The 17955-nt window shown below is 44.4% G+C and overlaps 2 protein-coding genes across 2 annotated transcripts; one reads left to right on the top strand and one right to left on the bottom strand.

Annotated features, from left to right (window-relative positions):
• Positions 1-241: 241 nt before the first annotated feature.
• Positions 242-1389, bottom strand: polr2j (RNA polymerase II subunit J). Its single transcript, XM_070959274.1, has 3 exons — positions 1201-1389; positions 542-650; positions 242-435 (listed from the first exon to the last, which is right to left on the bottom strand). Exons 1-3 carry the CDS (start codon positions 1341-1343, stop codon positions 334-336), a joined length of 354 nt encoding a protein of 117 aa, XP_070815375.1. The 5' UTR covers positions 1344-1389; the 3' UTR covers positions 242-333.
• Positions 1390-6007: 4618 nt separating this feature from the next.
• On the top strand, positions 6008-12692 carry ube2c (ubiquitin-conjugating enzyme E2C). The gene is made up of 7 exons (XM_070959168.1): positions 6008-6052; positions 6518-6647; positions 6959-6986; positions 7677-7763; positions 9574-9778; positions 10629-10688; positions 11853-12692. Exons 2-7 carry the CDS (start codon positions 6541-6543, stop codon positions 11888-11890), a joined length of 525 nt encoding a protein of 174 aa, XP_070815269.1. The 5' UTR covers positions 6008-6052; positions 6518-6540; the 3' UTR covers positions 11891-12692.
• Positions 12693-17955: the final 5263 nt, after the last annotated feature.

Genomic DNA, 17955 nt, shown 5'->3' with positions numbered 1-17955 from the left:
GTCTTTGGTTTATTTAGACTGTTCAGGAGAATGTCTAAGGTGTGGGACATGATGTCCAGTTAAAATCAGCTCAAAGCCATGCAGTGCAGTGTTGGACACACTGGAGAACATACACACTGCTGTGAACTTGGACAAATCAGAGACAGCCTCTAATGTCACACCTGAGCTGCAGGTAAACAGGCTTCCTGCCGCTCAGCTTCATGCTGATCTACAGTGAAGATTACATCACACACCAAATGCTGCAGGTTGTGACATCACACACTTTATTTATAAAAATAAATCAATAATCAAACACAGACAGCGTGAAGAAGTGACATCATCAGGGGCAAGGTGTCACTCGATCCCTTCCTGTTTGTCCTTGATGGCGACTCTGAAGCGTTCCTCCAGCAGAGAGAGCTCGCTGATGAGGTCAGTGATGGCGTTTGTAAACGCTTCCTATCAAAAAAAAACACACATCATCAGGAACATGACATCACTTCCTGTCAAAACAAAACACTGATGAGTGACAGGACTAAACAGACTCATTTCAGGTGTGTCTTACCTGTGGACTGTAGTCCGGTGTGGTCTGAACTCTGATGACTATCTTGTGTTCCAGAGGATGAGGAACTTTATAACCAGCAAAGAGAACCTGAGGATCCTTCAAAAGCTGACTAAAGAGACACACACACACACACACACACACACACACACACACACACACACACACACACACACACACACACACACACACACACACACACACACACCTGGTCAGGAAATTCTTGTTTAAACCTTAAAAACAATAAAAGGCAGATTCTCCTGTGAAACGCCTGATCAAAGTGGACCAGCCAAAGCAGCCAGTCTGAATATTAATATCAGTTATTATGTATTTTATTTGTCCGTCCATGTTTCCACTTCCTGTTGTCTCTCTTAACTTCCTGTGGTTGTTGCTTCTATCATAAACTCTGGGGTAGTACCATCTCTGTATTCATCTTCTCTTTTTCATACATAACATACTATTTAAAAGCACCTATTCTTCAAACACTTCACTTGATTTCCATAATAATTATTATTTGATCATAATTAAAAATCCCGGACGGAGCTATCTCTTAGCCTGTTAGCATGACCCGGCCAAACAAGCCCGGTCTGGAGCCTGATAGCATGCTAGCAGCGCTGCATTGTGTGAGTGTTAGCAACCTGTTAGCACAGTTAGCTTCTTACGCTCGGATGATGTTCCCCAGCGTGTGGTCCTCCTTGTTTAGGGTGAACAAACAGGCGTTTGGGACTTTAGTGTCTTTAGTGATGCTAATCTTTTTCTCTCCTTCAAACAAAAGAAACGACTCGAACGCGGGAGGCGCGTTCATTTTCTCTTCCTCGGCGCGGGCACCAACGACGACAGACCGGAAACACTTCTTTAAAAACAATACGACGACTTCCGTCTTCTTCCGTTTCTCAGTCAGAAGCTGCGACACAACCAATCAATAACTCATAGATATACATAGAAAGGCTAGATGGCTGATGGGACTTTCCCCGGCGACGTCACCGGTCGGCCATCTTACCTAGGGGGACTTTTCCGGAGCGCTCTCTCGTAGTCGATGGAAGGTGAGCGACCTACACACACAAAAATGCCCATAACATGCTGAATTCTGGACGGATTTACAAACGGTTTGGTTTATTAAAAACCTTATTAACGTGGCTATGATTCAGGCCGCGCAGACCTGTTGAAATTGCAGTTTTTCTTTTCGAAAATCGCTGCATAGTTGTGTGTTTGTTACAGCCATTTGCAAGGCTGCAATCTGGGAGTTTCAATTATTATATAGGTTTCCGTGAGACCAATAATAATTGTATGACAACAACATATTTTGTCTAAATGACAATTTGTGTGGATGCAGTTGGGTATTAGCTAGCAAAGAAACAAGAGCTTGTGAATGAGACATGTGAGCCACTTTGACTATTACAAAGTAACCTGGACTTAATTCTATACAGGTGGGAAAGGCATAATTACTCCTTCGCTTTAACATGATTTCCAAGCTGTTTCATTAGTGAAATATATCCTCAATTTAGATTTATTGTGATACAGTAACTGGCTGGCTTTGTGTTTGCAGAAATACCCCCCTACAGTACAAGATGCCACACTTTTGTGCAGCATATGGATGCTCAAACGAACGTTCCTTCAAAACAAGAGCCCGTGGAATCACTTTTCACTCGTAAGAAATGACTTGAGGGACATATTTAGGATAATTGTTGCTAACTTAGTGGATTTGTACTTGTATAATACAAGTTATTTTGACCCTGACGTTTTAGAAATGTTTCTACCATTTGTTTACATAATAATCATTGAATATTTCTTTTTCACATTTCTTTTAACATGTTACTGTTATTTAGGTTTTCATAATGGCATTCAGCATAGGCTACATGAATTACCCCAACAATATCATAATTTAGCTCAGTATTTTTGTCCTTACCATTAATGTTAAAGGTAAGAAGGGTGTAAAATGGTGTCAATAATTCATATATCTTGGTATCTTCTCATGTTTTTAAGGTTTCCCCAAAACGCAGAGAAGAGGAGGCAATGGGAACTTGCTCTAAGAAGGGACGGTTTTGTTGCATCAAAAAACTGCAAACTGTGCAGCAAACATTTCAGGAGTGAGGATTTTGACAGGACAGGGCAGACTGTCCGGCTTAAGGCTGGTGTTGTGCCAACCATTTTCAACCTCCCTGCTCATCTCCAAAGGGTATGTGTATCATTGGCCAACAAGAATATGTGATATACGTATTGTCACAATTTCTGCAAGTTTAGGAATACATAAAGTGTTGTGCATTAAGGACATTTTAATATTTAACTGTATATTTTAGCCGGTAGCAAGAAGAAGCACTGCTGCCTCTAGAAGAGCAGAAGAAAACCTGCACCAGGATGAGCCTCCACCTGATGTGAGTATTTGTACACAACTAAGAGCATCATATGGCTTATCATTAAATCATTTATCTCAGTGGTGCCCAGGAAGGGATATGATGGTGTTACTTGAAGAACCCGATATTATTTGAGGTGGTAATCTGTTTAAAAGGATTGAGAACCACAGGCTGTCACTTGCTCATGTCACTCATACACTTTTATGAATAAGCATGTACAAACTGCAACAAGGTGAAGGGAACCTTTACAATCAAAACTGACAATTTTGTCTAGAGACCCAAAACATAATTTCGCCTTTAGCCAAGCCAATTTATTAAAATCAATTTATTACAAGAGCACTGATTTGGGTTTTATTTTGTAGATTTAAAGAACATAGCATTGTCTTTTTAACAATGAATTGTTAAAAAGTTACCGTTAATACTGTTATTATTATTATTATTAATATTTCTATATTTTTCCAAAGCTTCAGGCAGCCACTGGAGAGAGGAGAAAGAGCCTGAAGAGGACGGCCCCTGACCACCTGTACGCATTGCCTTCCTGCCCCAAGGCTATAAAGGCCAAACTCAATGCAGCCTTGGCAACAGTGCGGAAACTGCAGCGGGAGAAGAGCAATTTCTTGGCAAGGGAGAGGAGGGCAAAGAAAAACATGCATACTCTTAGGTAGGTTCAGAGGATGTGTTTTTGCTCGGGGAGCATATCAACGATACACGCTATGGCATCGACAGTCACCACAACACACTGTTGACATTAGTTGTGTCCCTGTTTTTTAAACTAAGGCTGCACCACATTGCTAAAATGACTACGCTTAGCCTACAGCAAGACAATGTGAGACAGAAGCTCACCAAGACAGTCCTTTTTAAGGGGCAGTAGCTCAAACTGTCCGTGCACTTGTATATATGTTGGTTTTGTATATATGTTGGTTTTGGGTGCATGTTGGTTTGGAGTGAATCTTGAATTGTTTTGTAATTGTGCACACCTGTTAATAAAAGAAACCTTGATGTCATGTTACTGAATGTGTTTATTTAAAAATGTATAATAAAATATATGTAGGGTAGAACAGGTAAGATGAACAAACCATCCCCTTGATCTTTAAAACTATACACACGAGTTGTCACGAGACCCTAAAATAAGAACACAAACATAATTTCCAACTGGCTGTGGAATTCTTTGACTTCTGTGGTATCATTATTTTTATGCTAAAGCAAATGGACCCAGGTCTAAACTTATACATTATGCATGTTAGTGATATTCAATGTATAGAACTATGTGAATCATTTAGCAAAAGATCATTCTGAATCATTAAATTAATTAGGTTTTATCAAAATGATGGTCATGGGGCAAGATGAGCCAAAAGCCTTGGGGTAAATTGCCAATATGAATAACAATTCATATAATGTACATACATTATTCAGGTTAAGTTTGAAATATCATGTGGGTCAACTTACCCCTTTATATTTAATATATGTATTAATTAGAAATATAAAATATCAAACTATTAAATGTTTAACAAACACTGATGATTTAATTTCACTGTATATGTGTGCAGCTATGGCAGGTAATGGTCTACTATCTACTTTTTTAATTTAATATGAAAGTCCATGGTTATAATTACCCGTAAATATGCAATAACATAACTACATCTCTGGCGTTTATAACAAATCAAACCGTTTAAAAATCAGTTGAAAATTGAGCAAGTTATGGTTAATTAAATAGTACATGCTCCATAGGCATTAATGTTAGCAGTGAGCTAGCAGCCCCTAGGTAAGATGGCCGCCGCGTAGCGACGTCAGCCCTCATTGGCTCACAGCATCTGTAAGCTATCTAGCCTTTCTATGTATATCTATGCAATCACTGACCAAAGACCTGAGAAGAAGAAGAAGAAGAAGAAGAAACGTGAGGCGACAGTGTTACCACCGTACCACCAGGAATTAAAATAAAAGAACTGAAATGGATAAAAGAAAAGAAGTGGTTAGTGCTACTGAAGTGTATGCAGGTCACTGTTGGACAAGATATTTGGAACAAAGTCCTCATTTTCTAAAAACGTTGTGAGTGTAAAACATAACTAAAATAGAATGTGATAAGTCTTTCTGACATGAACTCATCTGAAAACAAAGTCAATATATTTCATGTTTTTCCTCATCGGCTTCATTGATTTCTGTAAATATCTACCTGTTGTGGAATGCTCCAAAAACACCTGTTTGGATCATTCCACAGGTAAACAGGCGAGAGGATCATGGTTGGGTATGAAAGGGGCGTCCTGGAAAGGCTCAGTTGATCAAAGAAGATGGATTGAGGTTCACCACTTTGTGAACACATGAAGGATGAAGGAGATGAACACATGAACTCAGAGACGCAGGCCCGAGATGAATCTTCAGACATCTTTGGACCAACTGAACATGGCTTAAACGCTGCAGTCTGTTTGTGTTTTGTTGCTGACCATGTTCATCCTTTTTTGACTACAGTGTACTCATCCTTTAATAATAGCTTCCAGCAGGATAACACGCCATGTCACACAGCTCAAATCATATCAAACAGGTTTCTGAAACATTGTAATGAGTTCACTGTGCTGAAATGGCCTCCAGAGTCACCAGATCTCAGTTGAGCACTGTTGGGATGTTTGCATCATGGTCATCTACAGCATCGGGTGAAAGCGTCACGTCACTTTGGACCAAAATAATGACCAAGTCAAGTGTATTGTCAATGCTGCCATATGTACAGGACATTAACAGAATTGAAATATCATTTCCCTCAAATTCCTGGCGCAAACAGCAATAAACATGAAATGGAATAGAAAATATTAAATAAAAAATAGTTCAAAATAGTAAATGTACTTTCGATCACTGACTAAAAACAACACAAAACTCACTTAAACATTAGCATAAAATCTGTGAATTAAACAAATCCTAAACATTTGTTTTCGAATCATTTGTCCCAAACATTTCTGAACCGCGGTCCCGACGTTCCCCCTGGCCAATTACATCGCTGTTCTCACTGACCGCGCCCTGGTCATTGGCTAACCCAAGGTGGTTTGTTTTTGAAACTCGGACGATGATTGGCTGTGTGTGTGAGGAACAGCCGGTTTAAACTGGGGGGCGGGAGTGTGCTCAGTTTGAATCAGGGGTACAGCGCAGCCTGCTCGGACAGCTAACGCACCGACACACGGTGAGTCCCGCAGATACGTCGATCCTCCAGTTTACTCCCCTGGATATATTAGTTCTGTGTGAACGTATTGATCCGCAGCATCTGCTCGTTTCTCTTCTCTGTGGTTTGATTATAAACGGGCTAACAACACAGTAAATATTCATTTAGCCGACGGAGCTAACGGTAACAGTGCTGCTATTGTTAGCATGAAGCCTAAACAGCTGCGGAACCGGGGTAAAAACAAACTACTGTTGACGAAGCTGTTTTAACGGTACCGGATGCTGAGTGCTTCACCGTCGGTACTACCGGACGGTGTATCTTACAGTTTAACTCGTATACGTTTGTCAGCGCTGCATCCAGTAGTTAACAATTAGCTGCTGTTGGCTAACGATAAGACGAGCTGCGCTGCTGAACAAGGGAGAGTCTGAGGAGTTTATGGTCTGTCTGTCTGTCTGTCTGTCTGTCTGTCTGTCTGTCTGTCTCCAGGAGCAACCGGACCGTTAGCACTCATGGCCTCCCAGAACATGGACCCCGCAGCGACCGCAGCCTCCTCTACAGCCGCTCTGAAGGGCAGTGAGAGCGGCAGCAGCGCGGCCAAAGGCTCAGTGTCCAAACGGTGAGAGACAACACCGCTCCAGTCAGTCTCTTCCTGCCTCTGCCTGCTGTAACCGACGGTACCGACCACAGTGGTTCGTCCGTTAACAGTGTCCGTTTTCCAGGGCGTTCTGTCATCACATCCGGAGCTCAGAGGCGGGGACCGTCTGTCTCCACCTGCCAGACCTCCTCTGATCACCATCACTGTTTTAATGCCCCCTCCCGTTAGCTGCTAGCTAACGTTACAGCTCAGACAACAAGGACGCCATTTATGTTTACATCACGACTGTGTGCGCGTCAGACTGATGTCTACCTCTCTCTCTGTGTCTGCAGGTTACAGCAGGAGCTCATGACTCTCATGGTGAGTTTTTGTCTTTTGTGTGTGCACGTTTCAACCCCTGGACTGGTCACCATGGTAACCAGACATGGTCACATGGTCACATGGTCAGTGTTTCGGGGCTCTTCATACTGACTGTGGTCGGTGGCTGCAGAGGTGCCCCTGAGCCAGGCACTGATCCCCTTCACTGCCTGGGCAGGTGGTGATGCGTGGATCGACTCTGGCGTCACCTGAAGCCACATGTACGCATAAATCAGCCACCCCTAACAAAATCTGACTCCACCTCCACCTCCACCTGTCCCTGTACGACACGTGGCCTTTTTGTGATCTGAGCAGTGATTCTTTAACAAAGCTGGAGGCGACATGTTTCCTGTCTGCTCTGGTCTGAGGTCAGTTTGTCACTTCAGGAAGGTTTCAGTCGCCAGACCAACGGGGGATTCTGGTCTCCACAGAGACCTCAGAGACCCTTTGGTTGAAGAGAAAGATCATTTTTTATTTCAGATGTCAGAGAGGCAGTGGAGGAAAACAGGAAGTGATTTTCATCTGACGGTTTGACTGCGGAGGTTTGACGGTGTTGGACTTTCACAGGTGTCCCTGTGTCCCAAATATTTCAACCTGTGGAGCTCGGACAGCAGACGTGAGAACAGCTGAGTGTGAATGAAAAGCGACGGTCGTGCTGAGGTCATGTGACGTCTCTCTGTGTTCATGATGCAGATGTCGGGTGATAAGGGGATCTCAGCGTTTCCAGAGTCAGATAATCTCTTCAAGTGGATCGGGACCATCGATGGAGCTCAGGGGACGGTGCGTATGTGCGCGCACACACACACACACACACACACACACTTTTTTACAATTTGAATTTAAAATATTCATTGACGAACCCTAACACACACAAAAGAGTGATTGATTGATCATCAATCAATGATGTCATGTGACATCAGAGCTGCAGTATAACCTCTGTCTGTCTCTGTCTCTGTCTCTGTCTCTGTCTCTGTCTCCACTCATTCAGTTCAAATGGGCTTTATTGTCATGGGAAACATTTACAGGCCAAACAGGTTGAAAATAAAAGTACAAAATGAAAAATGAATACCTGTAACACACACACACACACACACACACACACACACACACACACACACACACACACACACACACAGACAGACAGACAGACAGACAGACAGACAGACAGACACACACACACACACACACACACACACACACACACACACACACACACAGAGGCTGTGCTCAGTCTCTCCAGAGTCCAGGATTTCTTCAGTTCTGGATCTGTGGCAGTGGTCGGGGATTGTTGAGGACTAGCTCTGGTAACCATTGAGGGAGGCAGGTTCTGTGATGGCGTCCAGTGTTCGATGCCGGCCATTGGTTGGGGTGTCTGTCTGACGTCCTGGTGATGTTAATGTTGGTCTGGTACAGATTGAGGGTGGAGGCTGGGGTCTGGCAGATTGTCAGAAGGTGGAGGTGCTGTTGAAGCTCCTCTGGTTGGAGACAGCAGCTGTTTGACTGGTGTGATGCCGGTGGCTGCAGCCTGCTGAAATGTCCACTTCACTGATGGTGAGGACGGTTGGACTCGTCTTTGGGGACAGACATCTGCGTGTTGCTGGTTATTCTGTGCAGTTTTTTGTTCCTCAGACTCTCGAATCTCATGGACGCCAGAGCTTTTAGAAATGGACCAATCAGATGAATGGTTTGGTCCGTCTTTCTGTCTTTGCTGTTGGTCATTCGCTGGAAGCTGATTTGGGATCTTCTCAGGACATGAAGGACTCTGCGGTTCATGATGGTACAGAGGGTCCTCCTGAGGCTGTGGACAGATTCCAGGGATGAACCGGGGATGAATTGATCTTCAGCGGAGGGGCTTCTTCCGTCCACCGTCCTCTGTCCTGTGTCCTCGTCTGTGAATGTTGGGGAAAATCCTGGAGCTGAAGTGCAGCTCTGTGAATCTGATCATGTCAGCACGGCAGACCTTGTTGTCTCTGAGTGTCCTCATTTTGTCCTATAGATCTTTACTTTCGTTGGGGATCTGGTGGATTGTGAAGGTCTTTGTGGTGGATCCTGAACTCTGGTTTATCTTGGACGTGGTTTTGCTGTGTTTTCTTTTCTGTTGGACTAAAGAGACTCACTAACAGATCTTCATGTCTTTGTTTGTTTCTATGGTTTATGCTTTAAGGCATCCTGACGGAGACACTGAAGTGTGTCTGTCTCTGTGTCTGTCCGTCTCTGTGTATGTGGTAAACGTGAAGCACTGTGAAGTGACGGTCAAACGTTTGAATGAGGGTAAGCTGCAGGATCGGGGTGACACACCTTGGCGAGGTCACCTGTCCCGGGAGACGACGTCAGACCTGCTGAGAGTTTTACACGAGCCTCCGTTAACGAAGACGATGGCAGATCGACGACGTGAAGCTGCTGAACAATGACTGACTAACTGTTACAGAGAGACGAAAGACGATCCGTTCAGAGAGAAACGGACTCACCAGCTGATCGTCTCTGAGGACATGATGTCATTTATTTATTCTTTTTGAGTATTTGTTTATTTGTTTTTGTGTTTCAAACCTCCCTCTCCCTCCCTCTGCCTCGCTGTCCGTCTGTCCCTCAGGTATATGACGGTCTCAGGTACAGGTTGTCTCTGGAGTTTCCGGCTGGCTATCCGTATCAGGCTCCTCGTGTGAAGTTCGTCACTCCATGTTTTCATCCCAACGTGGACGAACAAGGTTTCATCTGTCTCGACATCCTGAAGGACAAATGGTCAGCGCTCTATGACGTCCGCTCCATCCTGCTGTCCATCCAGAGTCTGCTGGGAGGTAACCAGTTCAGCCAGTTGTCACTAACCAGTTCAGCCTGACAGTGTCCGATACAGATGGATCAGAAGGTCTCTGCAGCTCTGACGTCTCCTGTGGTCACTCGGTTTGCTTTCAGACCTCAAAAGAACCAACGCGGTCCTGTTGGAACCAGACCGAGACTGTCCTTTGCTGGTGGTCTCGGCCTGTCTCCGGAGTTTGATCGATACCGGGCCGACAGGTCAAAGGTCAAACAGCTGGAAACCTGCATTAAGTAATTTGTTTAGTCCACATGGGGGCAGCAGAAACCAGCTGTGAACCGAGTCCGAAAACTTTAGTCCAGAGCCGCGATTCATCACCAAGACAACATCAACATGTCCTCTGTCACTGTAGGACGCACGAGAAGACAAATTCACATCTAATTCAGAAACTCCTCAGTTTAAACAAACTTCAGATTCATCCTGTGATGAATCTGAAGCGTGCGCACACACACACACACACACACACACACACACACACACACACACACACACACACACACACACACACACACACACCCCGTCTGTCCGTCCGTCCTCTCAAGGTTTAACTTTGTATAAATTTGCTGATCGTTGGTTGAAACGTTCTGTCATAATCTCAGATTATAAAGAAAGGTGGCGGCTGTGGCTCAGGAGGCAGAGCGGTCGTCCACCGATCAGGAGGTCGGTGGTTCGATCCCTGTCCTCGGCAGTCCGCATGCCGAAGTGTCCTTGATCCAAGATACTGAACCCCAAAACTGTGTGAATTCATCGGTACGTGTCTTTGGATGAACGGTCTGAAAGTTTCTTTCTTCTGACGTTTTTTCCGTGAATCTTCTGTTTGTGTTTCCTGTCAGAGCCGAACAACGAGAGTCCTCTGAACACGGCCGCTGCTGAACTCTGGGACAATCAAGAAGGTGAGAAACAGCTGCTGCTTTCACTGACGCCTCGTTTAGACCATTCACGTTAGAAACAAACACCCGATGGTGCCTGAATGTCCTCAGTGTCCAGTCAAAATGAGCCCATTGTCTCCGAAAAAGGGAAAAATCTCTTCTTACCTGCATCCAGGTTGACTTCATATGAGGTGCACTAGTCAGTGACAGTTGTCTGTTTGATGAGGCTGATAACAATATTAATTATTTCTATTTATTAATAGATGAAATACAGAAAAAACAAAGTTTACTTTTGTCGTACAAACCAATATTTAGTCTTCAGTGTCATTCTAATCTCAGTCCGACCTGATCACACCACTTCAAAACTGAAACTCCTCGATGGAGACGACAGACGAGTACAGCGATGCAGAGACGAGTACAGGGACGCAGCTCGGAGACGCAGTGCAGAGATGCAGCGCAGGGACGCAGCGCAGAGATGCAGCGCAGGGACGCAGCGCAAACACGCAGCGCAAACACAAGTACAGGGACGCAGCGCAGGGACGCAGCGCAAACACAAGTACAGGGACGCAGCGCAGGGACGCAGCGCAAACACAAGTACAGGGACGCAGCGCAAACACAAGTACAGGGACGCAGCGCAAACACAAGTACAGGGACGCAGCGCAAACACAAGTACAGGGACGCAGCGCAGGGACGCAGCGCAGGGACGCAGCGCAGGGACGCAGCGCAGGGACGCAGCGCAAACACAAGTACAGGGACGCAGCGCAGGGACGCAGCGCAGGGACGCAGTCGAGTGGATCTTGATCAGCTTTATTTGATCAGATATCTGTTGCAGAGCTCAGTCAATAAATCAAAGCTGCAGGAGTCCTCATGAAATATGTGAAAAACCACAGATACTCAGATTTATTGATCCTCAATAACTTCATGAGTCAGAAACCATGGCGACAAGCATGTCCAAGCCGCATTCAGCACTTTAAGGACGCCTGGAGACACACTGCGTGTGATGCATGTTGTCATATTGGGGAAGTTTTCTTCATGTGACATCTAGAATCAATAATAACCAGTGAAACAATCGCACATCAGTCACTGATGAGGCAGCGTTCAGTTCCCTCACACAGGCTGGTCCTGTGGCAGCTGTATGACAGGTCTGATGGGAGTTGTAGTTCTTATTGGCTGTTTTGTCTCTTTCAGCTTTTAAAGCTCATCTACACTCAACCTTCCAGATGTGAAGCAGCTCCTCGTTTCCTTGTTTTGTCTTCTGTGTTTGTACAATATTTTTATGTTTGTTCACAGTGATGTATCAATAAAGTTCTTAATTCAACACACACACACACACACACACCAAGTGACTCTTGATCGGATTCTTAATTTGCTGATATTTTAGAGAACTCTGAGTTCATTCATTGAATTTACAGTCAGTGGAAACTGCATTGTTACCTCACTGTATCCTCCTGAGACCCAGCCTATTCATTTGTGTCCTCTGTAGTGGACATTTGGTTTTGGTCTATATCTTTTGACTCATTTGAGCGATCCAACTAAGTCCTGGTGTGCTCATTGGAGGACATTCTGGCCTTTCCAATGATATTGCATGTGTTTGGGTGGGATGAGGGGAACTTTTTTCATGCTGAGACAAAGTGGAGACTGCAGCAAAACGCAAATGCCAGGAAAAGAAGAGAAGAGTCAAATGTTGTTAAGCTATTGTTCTTTTTAACTATGGTAATCAGATTTTCTTGTTTAAGAACATGTCAGGAGTCATAAAAGTGGAGCCAGAGGTCAGTTAGACTTTATGTTAGGAAAAATAATAGCAAGGTTTAATAATGTCAATTTAGTTCAGTAGTTCAAAAGATACAGGCCTCATGTTCAGGTTCATTTAAAGACTTTTTTCTGTCAGCCTTTTATGATTTCATTGTGTTATGCTAAAATCATTCTGTTAGTCCACTACAGTGGACATGCTGTAAAATCGAAACCAAAAATATTTTTACAAAATTCAAAATTGCGAGTTGTTTAAGCTCCAAAGAGGCAGGAAATGACAAAAAAAAATTTGAAATATACTTTTTTCCCTCGGTTCTCAGAAGGGAAAAAAAGTGTGAATATATATTTTTAGAGGAACTAAAACCTGAAGCAAAGGACTTTCATCAAGAGTTTCCACGCATGGTCCACGACAGACGACAGATTCAAAGGACATTTCGAACCGTTTAAGTAGTGCAATGTCCCCGAAAGTGTTGGCCTCAATGCCATTTCTTTATAATCAGAATCAGAATTGGTTTTATTGGCCAAGTTATGTGTGCACATACGAGGAGTTTGACTCCGGTTTAAACATTACACTGAATATAGTTACAGAACATAAAGTCGAAATGATGCAACAAACAATATAGAGGTGAGACTGACAGTGCTGACAGGAGTGAAGATGTACCTGTTAGAAACTGTTGATTATTGGCTGATAAATGTCCAATCAGTGGATGTTTTGGTGTCACTGTCAGCTGCTAACTGTCCATCAGGCTGAAGGCTGCTGGGAACAAACTCTTTCTGTGTCTGGTTGTTCTGGCGTTCAGTGATCTGTAGCACCAACCAGAGGACAGATGTTGGAGCAGGTGGATGTGAGGGGTCTGCAGTGATGCTTCCTGCCTGCTCCTCAGTCTGGAGTTGTGTCAGTCCTGAATGGAGGGCATGTTGGCACCAGCGATGTTCTCAGCAGTCCGTCACAGTCTCTTCTGGTCCTGTTTGGTGGCAGACCCAAACCAGATGATGGTGGATGTGCTCAGAACAGACTGGATTTTTCCTGTGTAAAACTTGATCAGCTGTTGAAGCAGGTCGAACTTCCTGAGCTGAAACAGGACATTTGTCCTCTGTTGTCCTTGATGATTGAGGCCATGTTTGAAGTCCACCTTTGGTCCCGGGACATAGTGGACATAGTGGATCTCAGAAACCTGAAGGTTTCCACACTGGAAACTTGTAGAGGGTGTTGAGGGGGGGCAGTGTTGAGGGGCTTCTCCTGAAGTCCACCATCATCTCCACAGTTCTGAGTGTTCTGCTGCAGGTGGTTCTGATGCACCAGAGGACCAGTCGGTCCACCTCCGTCTCTGCAGACTCGTCACTGTCTCGGATGAGGCCGATGAGCGTTGTGTCGTCTGCAGCTTCAGGGGTTTAACAGACGGGTCTGCTGAGGTGCAGTCTATGGAGCAGGGGCAGCGCGCACATCCCTGGGGGGCTGCTGATGGTCCAGGTGCTGGATGTGGTTTCACCAGCCTCACTTCCTCTGCTTCCTGTTAGTCAGTAAATTCGTTATGTTTTTAGCTGAAAAGCCGTCCCTCAGCGTTCTGGTGAGGCAGCTCTTCGGTACTTTCATCTCCTGTCATGAGTTTCTGGTTCGGTTGTACGGGAATCTGTGCTTCTGTCGGCCTCCTCCTTATCCTGGCCAAGTTGTCGTGAGTCTAACTGTGAACCAAGGTTTATTGTTGTGGTATGTGCAGAAGGTTTCAGTTGTCCTCACAGAAACTAGTGTGAGATGTCACAGTGTCAGCGAGTTCATCCAGATCTGCTGCAGCAGCCTCAGAAACACTCCGGCCGGTGCAGTCAAAGCAGGCCTGCAGTTCAGCTCGGCATCCGTCCATCTTTCCAGTCTTACCTACAGGCTTAGCACCAAAGATGAACCAGTGATTGCAGAGCCCAAAGGCAGCAGGGGGGACAGCAGGGGGGACAGCAGGGGGGGCAGCAGGGGGGACAGCAGGGCGACGTTTGTGCGTCCTTTAATCTTGTGCAGCACTGGTCTAGTGTCTTACTGTCCCTGGTGGGACACTTTATGTGCTGTCTTATTTTGGCTCTTCGTGGCTCAGATTCAGCAGAGAGTCTGGAGGTTTCAGCTCCAAGTTAGTTATATTTTTGCACGTCTGCATTTTGAGATACTGTATCAGAAACTCAGAATCGTCCTGCAGGAAGAGTAAGAAAGGTAAGAAAATCAACCAAAGATGTTAGAAATGCTTTTTATGTATGTAAGTCTGCATTTATTAGATCTTACAATAGTTTTGACCTACATGAGGACAATGATGTGTGTGTGCTGACCTGTGTAGAAATGGTCCCTTTCAACCCAGTCCTGTCCATTTGATTGAGGAAACTGGGCTGGACCTTGCGTGTTTGAGTCCCAGCTGATTGCAAATTTCTGCACTGACCAGTTGTCTTCTATCATCTGAGAAGAGTTCATAAGGTACTATATTTCTTTATGACTTTGGAGCTGTAAAGACGTGTTTGCTTGTAGTACCACTTAGCTTTGAAATCTCTGGAAAGTCGTCATCCACACAGGAGGTCTTCTTACTTTATCAAGGCTCCTCGTTTGTTGCATTTTTGCACAACTTCCTCTGTTTGTTGTGTTATTCCTGGCCAAAGCATGATATTTCTGGCTGGTTCTTAACTTTTCAGAATGTGCTTCATGAATGTTCCAAGCATCTCTTGTCTCATCTTCGTCACCGGTTTTGAGTGTTTGAACATCAGTCCTTCAGAGTCTGACAGGTCCTGTCTTAAAGTCCAGTCCTTTGCAGTGACTTTGGGTCTTGGCTCCGTGACCCAGGCCGTCCTTCTGTACTGCTTCTCTGAACAGTCGCAGTCCCTCATTCTGTTCTGTTGCAGCTTTAAATTTCTGACGCTTCTCCTCTGAACCAGGAAACTGTTGAACTGCATCTCATGGCTCCACTTAGTGCATCATCAAAATGCTTTTCCTGACCAGGTTTGTATCTCACCTGTAGGCTGTATCTCTGTGGTCTCATTAATGTCTTCTGCAGCCTGGCTGAAGCTTTATGCAGTGACGTTTTGAAAATGGTTTGTGGTCTGACTCAGCTTGAACATATCTGTCATACACATATTGGTGAAAACGTTCACAGCCATGTATAATGGCTCTCAGCTCTTTTTCAATCTGAGCATATCGTTGTTCAGTCTATTAGTGAGTTTGAGCTGTAGGCCACAGGTTGTCCTTTGCAGGATCACAGCTCCCAAACCGGCTGAACTGGTATCCACTGACAGCGGATACAATACTTGAATGCTGGTGTGTTACTCACAAATTCCTTTAGATATGTCACTCTTTTGGTGTTCACACTCCCAGTGAAGTTTTCTGAGTGGTGCAGACACTTCTGAAAGATTTGGGATGAATTTTGTTAATGCATCCTCCCCATGAATCTCTGGAGGACTGATTTGTCCTTTGCACTGGCTCACACTTTGTCCATGTCAGGTTTCACTCTGTCCTTCTTCAGCGCATGTACTACATAGCTGAATTAATGGAATCTGATTTTGTATTTCTCTAGGTTTAGGTTCAAGTTTATGCTTCCAGTCGATCTAACAGTTTCCTCAACCTCTTGTCATGTGACTCTCTGTCTTTGCCCCCACACAAGAATGTCATCCATCACATTTCCAACTGTGTGGCCCTTCCACAGGCTGGGTGGATGACTCACTGGTGAAACTAACTGGGTTACTTGGTGAAGTCCAGGAAAATGGGCCAGTCCTGTGAATTAATCCTCATATTCACACAGAATGTCTATGTTTTTTCTTCCACTCCATATGTCCTCTTCAGCATCCATAGTTTAACACTGGACTTTTCCTTTGCATCATGCTTTATTACTTGACTGTGCAGATCACACACTTTGTCTTTGTATTGGTACGTAATGGTCTCACTAACATATAGTAAGCTTTGTCCACTTTCCTTCTGTTTAATATTTTCAGATCTCTCTCGGGCATGACGTTACACTCAGTACCAGTATCTGTCAATATGTGAGTGTCTGGTTGTTTATTTTCTGCATTTCCGTCCAGCCTTTTCTGTCTGTCTGCACATCCACTTTGTCCAGCTTGATAACATGAAGATGGAACCCGTCCTGCAGACTTACTGTGTCACGTTGTATTTTCCGTCGGTGTCCTGTCGGAGTGTTTACATCATGGACACTTCCTTAGCTGGTTTTTATACCTGCATCTTTCACAGTCTGCTTGTGGTTTCTTGTTCTTTGACTGACACTTCAGTTTCGTCATGTAGCTGTTTCTGCTGAGTTTGGCTCACTTCGCTAACCTGGCAGATGTCTCCTGCTCTTGTAGCGTTATATCCAGCTGTTTTAGCAGTCTGCCTCAAATCTCATCATTAGTGACAGCACATTCCGCTCTGTCTCTTCTCAATGACTTGGTTAAGCCTCCAAACTCACAGTCTTTATGTTTGTTTTTCAGATGAATGATGTATGCATTAATGGTCTCTGCATTCCCTTCCACTCGCGTAAAGAACAAGTGCCTCTGGTACATCAGGCTTTTTTTCGAGGTTCACAGTCGTTTTTGAACATGTTCTTTTAATACTTCCAGGTCATCAACATTGCCGTCAAACTTAAAAGTGCCAAATAAATAAATGCTGCTAAATAAATTCATGTATGAACAACAGCAATATCTTTTATCCACCACATAGAAATGCAGAGATGCAAAACTTAATGATTTGCTGACGCCCGGTCAACATAGTTGGACTGGCCATCATGAGCACCAGGAGAAATCGCTGCCATTCTGTGGGCTGCATGACAATGTGATAATAAAGAAAACCTCACAAGAAGAAAGACAGATATGAAGACAAAAATCTGTCTGTGGATGTCAGGCAGGGCCACAACAGGAGGCACAACCATAATCCACAATCCAGGTTCAGGTTCGCCAATGGAACCAGCAAGAGAGCACAGAGAAGCTAGGTTAGCAGCATGTCAGTAGGACACGAATGCATGCAGATGGAGTCTAATACTGTAACAGCATAATTAGGTGCCAGTCCAAGGCAAGCCTGAGCCAGCCCTAACTGGAAAGTTTGAAGTAGACTCTTCAATGTAGAGAGGGTGTCTGCCTCCTGGACAGAGTCTGGAAGACGGTCCCACAGGAGAGAAGCTTGATGGTTAAAGGCCTCTGGCTCCAGTTCTGCTTTTTGAGAAGTAGTAACTTCTGGAAGTAACAAATGCATGGACTGGTTTCTCTGCATGGTTTTGAGACAAGATGTGCCTGATTTTTGCAGTGTTTAGTGGGTAAAAAATGGCAGTCCTTGAAATTTGTCTGATGTGGGAGTTAAAGAACATGTCCTGGAGGTCAGCGCAGTATTATTCAGAGTAGCTATACAAGATTCAAGAAGCTTTATTTATCCCGAGGGAAACTGCTGTGCAGCAGTTGCGATACAAAGTGTAGAAGTAGTACGAGTAAGAGGATAGATAAAACACACAACTAAATGCAACAAAGTGCAACAATGCAACAAAGTGCAAGGCACTATAACATCAGATACTGAGTTTCTGGGGTGTTTAGAGTACTGTAACTT

Source organism: Chaetodon trifascialis, chromosome 3 (genome assembly GCF_039877785.1).
Source record: "Chaetodon trifascialis isolate fChaTrf1 chromosome 3, fChaTrf1.hap1, whole genome shotgun sequence".
Classification (NCBI taxonomy): Eukaryota; Metazoa; Chordata; class Actinopteri; order Chaetodontiformes; family Chaetodontidae; genus Chaetodon; species Chaetodon trifascialis.
Note: the sequence above shows the minus strand (reverse complement) of the source record. Positions and strands in the feature narration are given on the sequence as shown.

Coding starts and splice junctions, on each gene's coding strand:
- polr2j (XM_070959274.1), bottom strand. CDS start 1,343: ATGAACGCGCCTCCCGCGTTCGAGTCGTTTCTTTTGTTTGAAGGAGAG. Junction 651..1,200: donor CTGGGGAACATCATCCGAGC/GTAAGAAGCTAA, acceptor GTGTCTCTTTAG/TCAGCTTTTGAAGGATCCTC. Junction 436..541: donor CACCGGACTACAGTCCACAG/GTAAGACACACC, acceptor TTTTTTTGATAG/GAAGCGTTTACAAACGCCAT.
- ube2c (XM_070959168.1), top strand. CDS start 6,541: ATGGCCTCCCAGAACATGGACCCCGCAGCGACCGCAGCCTCCTCTACA. Junction 6,987..7,676: donor AGGAGCTCATGACTCTCATG/GTGAGTTTTTGT, acceptor TTCATGATGCAG/ATGTCGGGTGATAAGGGGAT. Junction 9,779..10,628: donor CATCCAGAGTCTGCTGGGAG/GTAACCAGTTCA, acceptor GTTTCCTGTCAG/AGCCGAACAACGAGAGTCCT.